The sequence below is a fragment of the Papaver somniferum genome, unplaced genomic scaffold, assembly GCF_003573695.1.
Source record: "Papaver somniferum cultivar HN1 unplaced genomic scaffold, ASM357369v1 unplaced-scaffold_19, whole genome shotgun sequence".
In the NCBI taxonomy this organism is placed as follows: domain Eukaryota; kingdom Viridiplantae; phylum Streptophyta; class Magnoliopsida; order Ranunculales; family Papaveraceae; genus Papaver; species Papaver somniferum.
This window is the reverse complement of record NW_020628818.1, coordinates 14,671,863-14,682,784: the sequence shown is the minus strand read 5'-3', so window position 1 is coordinate 14,682,784 and position 10,922 is coordinate 14,671,863. Positions and strand designations below refer to the sequence as shown.

Here is a 10,922-nt window from a genome sequence, read left to right as displayed (position 1 = left end):
GCTTCTGGTATTCCCTTGATCTCTTCGTCGTTGTCTAGAGGGGGTCTGCTAAGAAATCTGCCAGAACTTGGGACTTCTGAGAATGTTGAATTTCATGAATGATGTTGAATTGGTCCAGATGGGTGTTCCATTTGGCTATTCGGCCCACTTTTCCTGCTTTTGAGGACTGCTTCCAATGGTGCTTTGCATGGTACCCTGACGAAGTGAGTTAGGAAGTAGGTTCTCAGTTTTTGGGTAGCCCATACCAGTGCGAGGATGAGTTGTTCAATCTTAGTATAATTTATTTCCGCGGGATTGAGTGTCTTGCTGACGTAATAGATAGGCTGTTCTATCTTTGTATTGGTTTTGACTAATACCGCGCTGACTGCGTCCTCCGTTGCTGCTATGTACAGTGCCAAAACTTCATCAGGGTCAGGCTTCTGCAGGATAGGGATCGAAGCTAGATGTTCTTTGATCTTTTGAAATGCTTCCTCGCAATCGGCGGTCCATTCGAACCTGCTCCCTTTCTTAAGAATATTGAAGAAATGTCTGCACTTGTCCGAAGACCGTGCAATAAATCTGCCCAACGCTGCTATGGACCCATTGAGCTTCTGCACTTCCTTTAGATTCTTTGGTGACGGCATCTCTACTATGGCTTGAATCTTAGCTGGGTCTACCTCGATGCCCCTTTTCGTCACCAGATAACCGAGGAACTTCCCTGAGGTGACACCGAAAGTACATTTCTCCGGATTTACTTTCATGTGATGCTGTCTCATTGCATTGAAAATATTCCTCAGATCCTGGTGGTGATTTTTACGCAGCTTGCTTTTGACGAGCATGTCGTCCACGTAGACTTCTAGGGTTCCTCCAATCCATGGTTTGAAGATAGCATCGACCATCCTTTGGTATGTTGCCCCTGCGTTTCGGAGCCCGAAAGGCATTCTGGTATAGCAATAAAGGCCATGTGGTGTATAGAATGCTGTGTGTTGCTGATCTTCTTCTGCCAGGGCTACTTGGTTGTAACCAGAGTATCCGTCCATAAACGACAGCTCCTCGTATCCTTCAACTGCTTTAACCAGTTGATCTATGCTCGGCAGGGGATAGCTGTCCTTTGGACACGCCTTGTTGAGATTAGTAAAGTCGATGCATATGCTCGGCAGGGGATAGCTGTCCTTTGGACACGCCTTGTTGCGAACGGCATGATGTAATACAATAAGCCTACCTAAAGTGACTAACCATACTGCACGTTAAATTTTGAGTGTCGTCTGATTGGTCAGACGGTACCGAACCTTGAAACTTAATGAACCTATTTTTATCAAATCAGTTACATCATCTACTTATCTAGAGTTACTACCACCAGACATTGTGCCGAACTGACATTGGGGGATTGTCTAGTTGGGGACAATATATATACATCAAAAGACAGTTTCGTCCGCAGTTGAAGACTGCCTCACTGACAAATTCATGAAAATTCTTATGCAATTTAGACATATTGCCACACAAAAAAAAATAAATTAATCCAAGGAGAAACAATTGCCTAAAAGTCTAAATTTTCATGCCTAATGATGTAATTTGGAATACCTAGGAGCTCTCTAGTCCTCAGGTAGCTCCCTCTTCTACTTGATAACATAGGTTTGGTTAGACACACTATAAAAAACTAAACAATGGGAATTTTATATGATAGAGTGATAGTGGAGTAACTTCTTTTTTTGCAAGTTGCAGCTACATTATGCTGACCTTAAATTATGGTCCAACGAACATGAAGACTTGCAGAGAACCCTAGCTAACATACAAAAGAGATATACAGTAATTAAACTTTACACAAATCAAGAAAGATTGGAAGTAAGTATATTAAGACTTGTGTGTTTAACTGTAAAAACTGTCTCTATACGATGGAGTGAGACAATCTTGCACTAATTAGTGTTGGTCTTAACTATAAGCTTCATTTACTCGGAAGATATGATTACACAAATCCCACACGTAATCTTGAACAACTTCAAAATCATCGTGAATCTTTAGACAGACAATAGAAAATTATAGCCGTGTCGATTCTGTCTATCAAGGCCCCAGCAACGTTTTTCTTGGACAGTGGTATGCTTGTCTACGTTAACCGAAACAAATCATCTTTTTTCTCGAGCGTCGAATCGGAAACAATGTTTGTCAATGTTGGTGGATTTATCTTGGTTTCCCTTTGCAGTTTGCAACTGTAAAACAACTGTAAGCGTGTATGGGTTGTACAATTGCAACTGTAAGTTGTGCCCACCTTGGCAACTGTCACAACTGTAAGTTGGCATAACATTTGGGCCAGTATAATTGTTGTGCACAACTGTACGTTTGTGTTCATGTGCATGAACTACAGAAAGTACATCACCGTACTTGGTAGATGCTGAACATTTGTTACACGTCAATGTTTGGTAATAATCCTCATGTGGATTCAAAATTAGATTTTGCTGCATTAAGAAATTTACCATAAAAGGTACATAGACAATTGTTGTATGCCGCGAATAATTGCAATGGATCTAACAATTACTAAATCATCAATGTGGATTTGCGGAATATTTAGACGGAGAACACAATCAAATAAGCAAAAGTACCGAGTCCAGAACAGATGGAGTGAAAGGGTTTATGGGAAGCAATTCGGTGGGCAGATGATATGAGGCTGGATAAGGTGGTCTTTGAACTGGACTCACAACTAGTGGCTGAAGCAGTGAACAGGGAGAATTTGAACTCAGACTTGAGAATTCGTAATTTGATTTGGACGTCAAAAGTATTCTTAAGAATAAAATTTCTTGGCAGTGTAGTTATGTGCCTAAAGAAAAAAAATAAGGTTGCAGACATATTAGCAAAGTTAGCTAGAATTTCTTGTGTCCGGATTTTATCTATCTCTGAAGATATTTTACCTCAATTACAAGAGGATGCAAAACATATAATTTCTGACACTTGGTCAATAAAATTTTCAGCTTCAAAAAGAAAAAGAACAAAAAATACTGAATTTGACAAACAGTAGATACTTATTGTTTTTTCACCAAACAGCCTTAATAAGGTGCATCTAAATTTAATAAACACGCAATAATTGCTGACACTCTATATAAGATCCTACCTACTTGCACTTCAAGAAGATTATTGCAATGACACCTAAACTTACATGACATTTTCAATAAGTATAATACACTATACATTTCTTAGTGCGGGAAATAGCGATACACATCTACTACTTCCTTCGATTAATAACTACCCTCAATTAGAACCCTCTTCATTTTATCAATCAGCTTTTGTACCTGTTCCCTTGAATGAAGGGGCATTGGATACACACATTCACAATCAAGGGCTCCATTCCTAATGGTATCAAAAACAGCAATGGATGGGCCTACACCATGAATTGATGCGCAACCTATGTAATCTTCAAGACCTAGTTTTTGATGTAAATCACTAGAATTGTTGAACACAGGATCCTCAAAGACTGCAATGAATGACGTTCTCAAGGATGAAGATGGAGTCAAGCTAGGGTTGTCAATTGCCTTACACATGAGGTAGTTAAGGTCAGCCATGTCTGTAAAATGCTTATTTGCCTCCAGAGAATTTGTTAACGCCACATAGCATTTACTTGCTAGTTCCCACAGTTCAGCTCCTCCGTTCACATCATGGGTGTTTAGAACCCCAGAGTAGTAGAATCCTGAAATAGTAAGACCTGGTTATTTTACTCAACGAATGTATTTCATCATAGCAAACAGAGAACGAAACAGAGAAGACCTTGACTGAATATTATTTGTGTACAAAAAATCGTAACAGGAAATTTTAGCGAAGAACCATTTAGTCAATGAAATTTAATATTATAACTGTCATAAACTCACTATACCTTTTAAATAAACTTGAGTCAATTAGGAATTGGGGACCAAATGGATCACTGGTCAATTAGGATTTGGGGACCAAATGATCCTTTGCTCAATTAGGAATCTTTTGACCAAGGGGGCACAGTCCCTCAATTGACAACGAAAACACAGTCCGAGTGTAGCTACAGTCCGCTCTAGACAAGGAAAACACAGTTCCTTAAGGGTGGAACTCTCTATAGTAATACAGGCCCTAATATATAAAATTTCACATCTGAGTCTACGAGGACGGGTAAGGTGAGTAGTGGACATTATTAGTGCTACACTTGGTCTAGGACCCCAGCAAAACAACCATAGCTTGTGAGATATATGAAATTCAAGAACTCCACAACACTCTTAGATCACCAGTGACTTCATAACTCTAGCCTTGTCTAAAGGTTAAATACACCTAAAGGTGCTGGGTCAGTTGGGAACAATAAATCATGTAACCCACGAGAAAATAAGCAAAAGGTTAAAAAAAAAAAAAAAAAAACTAACAATCTATGGCGGCAGTAGCTTGCATAAAATGACACTTATTTGTAGTCTACAAGAGTTAATTCAGCACTCAAAAGTCACCATTCGAAGAGATTATTTATTCCATGTTAAACTTGGTTCATCATCCGATAACTATAAATTTGGTAAATAAAGGAAATGTACCAAGGTGATGGCTTTCGAGAGGTGGATCCAGAATTTTACGACAATCCACAAAAGTCACAACAGCATACTTCTCCCACTGATAATCAGGGAGCTCTTTCAATGAATATGCTGCTATCATTCCAGCAGCTGCGATGGCTCCACTCATTTTAATTCCTCTTGCCTGGCATCCCTGCAGTCCAGTGTATGGATCAAATTATTACTCACAGGATTTCATATATGGTTTGATGCATTTTTAATTGTAAAATTTTCTTAAGGGGAGATAAGGGCAAACAGGGTCATACATCCAAATGTACCATATCTCCACAGAAACAACAAATATAACTTATAGTCTTCACTGCAATAAGGGCAAACAGGGCCACACATCCAAATGTACGATATCTCCATAAAAACAACAAATATAACTTATGGACTTCACTGAAAATACTCAACTGACTAAGTGATCATAAATGTCCGCGCAAGCACTGCTTTAGATACAAGAGTTTATCTCATAAATACTCAATCCACATAAAGATTTCATTTTCTTTCGTCTTACATCATAGAATTCCAAAAACTAAGCAAGAATACTCTGTTTACAAGCCAGATTCACAAGTTACCAGATGCAAGATTTGAGTATTACTATTTGTGCAATCACTTGTACTTCTGTTTAAAAAGTGTACCGAAAAATTTACAATGCTGACATTTGTTTTTTCATTTTTCTACTTTCCGCAAACACAAGCAATCCCCAAAACAAATTTCTAGGGTAAAGCAAAAATGTCCCCTGTGTCTAACTAAGTAAAAAACTTCATATGCACTCATAAATTTTACAAACGCATCTAGAAAACAAAAATCATAACAAATGATTTAGTACTTACAGCAAGAAGTCGTTCCGTTTCATCAGGTGTCAACTGCAACCTCACAACACCAGAAGATCTCGGCATCGAAACAGTATCAACAAAATCCAAATTAGAAAACCTAAATGCATTCAATGAATACCCAACCAAATTAGCACCACGAGCCCAAAATGGTTTAGTAGCTTTACCACTAGGTATAAGATCCTCAATTCCCAAATTAACCTCATCCTCAATTCCCATATCAACCACATCCTCTCCAATTAACCCCAGAAACTCATTAAGTAACGTCACAGCAGAAGTTCTATCACAAATAGAAGTATGAATACGAAACACTAAAACCCATTTCTCTTCTAGTGTATACAATGTACCATAAAACAAATCCAATTCATCCTCAACCTCTTCAGACTCTGATCCTGATCCTCCAAATACTGATTCTGACCATACATTTAGATTCAATTCATGTTCAAGAATCCGATGAAACGATGATAAATTGTTCTCAGAATTAGCTAATTTTTGAAGAAGGTTAGAAGTTGCTGTAGAATCAAAAGATTGAATCTGAACATAAGGTGATGAAGGAATTAAGAAAAAGTACGTATTAGGTTGGTAAGAAGTGAGCTTAGCACGAAGAATTGGATGATTAATTTGAAGTTTATGAAGAGATTTCTGAAGAATTGTTATGTCCATAGGTTTTGATAAAAGGAGAGCTAATACTGTAGTACCTGTTCCTCCTGGTACAGCTCTACACCAACTATATTCTGCTCCTCCTACTTGTCTTGATTCTGGTTCTTCTTCTTCTTTGTTTAGATCCGCCATTAGAGAATAGCAATGAGAAGTCTTGGGATTGTTATTTTTAGGGTTCGGTACGCTGAAATGATGAATTCACGAGTGATTTTTCTCGATAAGTTTGTTAAATTGTTTAACAACACGTGTACTTTACGCCGCATGATGGCGAAGTGGGGCCCAATTTATATCCGTTCCTTGATTTATAAGGCTATCGGCTGTTTGGAGCCGACAGCATCAAAGTGCTTTATTTTTACTTTTGAAGTGTATTTGGTTCCTGTCGACCTCGCCCATGTGATGCCATTACATATCTGTCTGATGCGCAATCCCTTGGGCTGGCATCTACATGTAACATGAATAGGGTCGATGCCACTGTAGTACAGTGGTAAAGTTACTGGGTGATGATATCAATGACCTGAGTTCGAAACTCGGTAGCATCAAATTCTTTACTGATCAAAAAAAAAAAAAAATTCGCTAGCATCAAATTCTTTACCGATCAACAAAAAGAAAACATGAATAGCGTATGTGCACCAAATCCACAAGTAAAGTATCATTTTTGTATAGATTTGAAGTTGGACTTTACAAGTATATGAAGTCGATCTTGTAACTATCCACATACAAATGCTTTCTGCACATCCTAATGCTTCAATTTACAGATAAAATACAAGTTTAGATACCCTTAGGCAATGGAAGATTTCAGCAAAGTTGAGAATGTTACCTTCCATCCTTGCATTTTGTTAGCTACTTTTCCACGATACTTGAATAAGTATTGACCTCAATTCTGCCCATTGATTGGACAACCTAAAACACCACGAATTTTAGTACTGAATTTTGAATTTCATATCCTTTTTAAATAGATGATTGTTAAGTAAATAAGGCACACCATCATATCCAGGCTGATGCAAACTTAGTAGAATGGTTATGCAACTGGTTTGACATGCTTTTTTCACATCAGATACATGAGGATCATCTTTGCAAAATTGCAATAACTGCATGGTGTATCAAACCATCTTTAGGGATAAAAAAATGATTTCTCGAAACTTATGAATCTCTTTTCTTTCTTTTTTCTAATCTAGAAAGTGCTTGGTCTTTGTTCTTCATCGTTGTAATTAATGTCCATGGTCTAGCTCTCTTTTCCTTTCTGTTTAATGTTGTTTACAATAATCTGCGTTCAACCTTCATCAAGTTTAGCTGGATCCAAAAGTTATTTCATCATCACCTTCATCTTTAAATACAGGAATTAGATTTAAAGTTGAAATTTGAGATCTTAGGTATAGGTCGTCTTTTAACTCTTTTTAACTTTTCCCTTCTTCTTTCTTGTTTAAATAATTCTAATGGAGTTCTAATTTTTGCAGGGCCTCACCAGTTCATCAAATCATGGGGGTCTTTCATTTTTGGACTTCAATCCCAACAATTCTCCTTCTTCATTTGAGTTGGAGATCACTGAGTCAAGTTTCATCAACCAAGTTTGTAGCAGTATTGTCAGACATTCACTTAAGGATGGATTATTACAGTATGTACAAGTATTATTTTCTATATCATGTTTATGATTTAAACGATATCTCCATAGATTTTCTGATTCAGATACCGATCCAAAACCTAGTTGAGAATCTAGTTTGCTCTAATTTCAAAATTGAAAACTTTCCTTCTTCAAAATCACGTAATAGATGGAGCCCAAGTCTTAAGCCGAAACTCACTCCATTCAAAATAAATTCTGGTTTACTCAATCATTATTATCTTAATTCAAAAATAATCCCCTCAGTTTATTCAGAGAAATATTTTTATCCAATATCAACCAATTATGGTTATAACGGCAGTATTTATATTCTCAATAATCTTTCCCATATATCCCAACTTCACTCTAGCACTCAAATTCTTAAGGAAATGGCCTCTTCCTATAATAACCAAGTCACTGCTATTACTGGGAAGATGCAAAGGGCTCAGATTCGTGATATTGGTGCTAGAAATTTTAGAAAAACAGTTGGTTCGAATTTAGCAATTACCAAAGATAAAAATGAATGGAATACCACTCTTATTGGAAAAGTCTTTGACAAAGAGGCAGTTAAAACGGATACAGTAAGGAAAGGAGTCATCATACTTTGGAACAGATTCAGAGTAAAAGATGTACGTGCTTTGGATAGAAACTTATTTCTGTTCAAGTTTTTCACTGAAGATGCCATGAATTATATTCTTACTAATGGTCCTTGGAACGTCAACAAGAGTCATCTAAATATGCAAAAATATAATCCTGCGATCTCAGCCAAGGATTGGGTCTTCAAATACCAAGAATGGGATATCCAATTCAAGAATATTCTTCTAGAACATCATTCTCTTGAAATTTTCAATGAAGCCATTCAAGAGTTAGGTGAAAAAATATCCACTGATCCTGAAGACTGCAAACCAACTTATGGTTCTCAGGTTAATGCTAGAATCAAAATTGATATTTCCAAACCTCTTCACAGAGGAGGATGGTGGAACAATGCTGCTGGTGGTGTTACTTGGATCCAATATCATTGGGAAAGACAACCGCATAATCTCTGTCCAAATTTCTTTATGATTGATCATAATGAAGATGAGTGCTCTAATATTGCTCATGACTTAATGCTGAGAAGATTCACTAATGAAGAATACATCAACTATTTCCATAATCTTGCCGTTGCCTATGAAGTGGAAATTTGTGAAGATTTAGATCTTCTGATTGAAAGAATTTGTGATGCTAGCCGAAAGAAACAAGAGGAAGAAGCCAATGAAGCGGAGCAATCTGTGGGAAAAGAAACTAGGAACAATAAAAGATCTAGAACTGAAAACTCTAACGGAAATATAGTGGAAAATAATACTGAATCAATTCAATCCCCTAATCGCAATGATGAAATGGAACATGACTTAATAGAAGAAGGAGATGCAAGAGAAGAAGTGAACCCCCATGAGATGAATGAGGCTCCAAATAATCTGGTACTTCACATCTCCCTAAATCTTTTTATTTATGCTTTTAATTTACAAGTTAAAATTAGAAATGCTTGTAATCTTCTGTTGTGTTCTCCCATTTTTTTCTCATATTGTTCGTTTTAGTCCCGTACTTAGATATAATCTTTACTTGAGTATCAAGCTAAAGTACTGCTTTACCTGTTTTATCATGAAAATCATCAGTTGGAATTGTCATGGCTTCCTTAGGAAAGACGCTAGAGATCACCTGTTGCATCTTAACTATACTCATTCCCCTGATATTATCTTTCTGTGTGAAACTAAAATCAATGATGATAGGATTTTGAAACTCACTAGCTGCCTCAAAATGCCTAATAACTGTTTTTTTCCATCTCTTGGTCAGGCTGGGGGCATTATTTTACTTTGGAAAGATGGTTTCACCTTAGACATACAAAACACCTCCAGTAACATGATTCATGCTTTAGTTACAAATGATCCTAGTAAAGGGGAATGGTTCCTCTCTTGTGTCTATGGTACACCTTATAAAAATGATCAACCTAGTCAATGGAACTACATTAAAAATCTAAGTTCTGCTGTTCATATCCCTTGGGTTCTCATAGGAGACTTGAATATCACTATGTGTGCTACTGAAAGAAATACTCATACTGAACCAACAGCTTCTGAAGTTTTAGATCATATAAGAAATTCTGACTTAAATGATTTGGGTTACAGTGGAAATCCCTACACTTGGACTAGCAACAATCATGGCACTGGAAAGACCAAATCTAGACTTGATAGGGCTTTAGTGAATAGTGAATGGTTACTTAATTTCCCTGATGCCAAACTTCTACATTTACCCCAAAAAGGTTCAGACCATGCTCCCATTTTACTGACCATGTATAACATGTCTAGTATCTCAGGTAAAAACTGGAAGTTTTTCCAACATTGGTTGAATAATGATGCATGTAAAAATGAAATTATGTGTGCTTGGAAATCTAATCTTTCAGATTCAGCATCTTATCTATTATCTGACATGCTTTCTAATACTAGACATCTTCTTTTCAAATGGAGTAAATCCACTTTTGGTCATATCCAATCTAGAATCACCCAGCTTCAAGATAATCTCTCACAACTTCAGGCTCAAGATACTCATGGTAATAACACAGAAGAAGTATTACAGCTGGAAAAGGAAATTGATATCCTGAATGATATTCAAGCAAGTTCAAATATGCAAAAATCCAGAGATCACTTCTATAATGATATGGATAGGAATTCTAAATATTTTCACATCAGAACAAATTTTAGAAGGATAAGAAACAGAATAGATTCTCTACAAGCACCAGATGGCACCTGGTGTCAAGATAGGAATTCCATTGAGTCTCTTTTGGTCTCACACTTCAAAAATATTGGTACCACTTCTCATCCAGCTGATTCTTCTCATTTCTTACAGTGCATTCCTTCCTGTATTTCTACTCAAGATAATGAAGAGCTTACTAGAGTCCCAAATGATAAGGAAATACATAAAGCCTTAATGTTTATGCAGCCTTGGACTTCTCCAGGGCCTGACGGATTCCCACCAGGATTCTATCAAAACCAATGGCATCTTGTGGGCAATGATGTGTGCAAAATGGTCAAAGCCTTCTTCTCTTCTGGATATTTACTCAAGAAGATCAACAATACAAGAATTTCCTTAATTCCAAAAGCAAAAGGAGCTCATAAACCAGAAGACTATAGGCCTATTTCCCTGTGTAATACAACATATAAACTAATCTCTAAGATCATTGCTCTTAGACTTAGAAAACACATGGTTAAAATAATTTCTCCAATGCAGTCTGCTTATGTTCCTGGTAGACTGATTTCTGAGAAAATTTGTTTAGTTCAAGAATTA

At 36.9% G+C, this 10,922-nt stretch overlaps 1 protein-coding gene across 1 annotated transcript; it reads right to left on the bottom strand.

Annotated features, from left to right (window-relative positions):
• Positions 1–2,940: 2,940 nt before the first annotated feature.
• On the bottom strand, positions 2,941–6,217 carry LOC113338888. The gene is made up of 3 exons (XM_026584287.1): positions 5,354–6,217; positions 4,503–4,671; positions 2,941–3,652 (listed from the first exon to the last, which is right to left on the bottom strand). The coding sequence occupies exons 1-3, from the start codon at positions 6,143–6,145 to the stop codon at positions 3,204–3,206; spliced, it is 1,410 nt and encodes a 469-aa protein (XP_026440072.1). The 5' UTR covers positions 6,146–6,217; the 3' UTR covers positions 2,941–3,203.
• Between the last annotated feature and the right edge of the window lie 4,705 nt (positions 6,218–10,922).

What these genes read in the sequence shown, in the direction of transcription:
- LOC113338888 (XM_026584287.1), bottom strand. Translation starts at nt 6,145, where the DNA reads ATGGCGGATCTAAACAAAGAAGAAGAAGAACCAGAATCAAGACAAGTA. An exon ending in AAACGGAACGACTTCTTGCT is followed by an intron (nt 4,672 to 5,353) that starts GTAAGTACTAAA and finishes ACTGGACTGCAG; the next exon opens with GGATGCCAGGCAAGAGGAAT. An exon ending in TCTCGAAAGCCATCACCTTG is followed by an intron (nt 3,653 to 4,502) that starts GTACATTTCCTT and finishes TTACTATTTCAG; the next exon opens with GATTCTACTACTCTGGGGTT.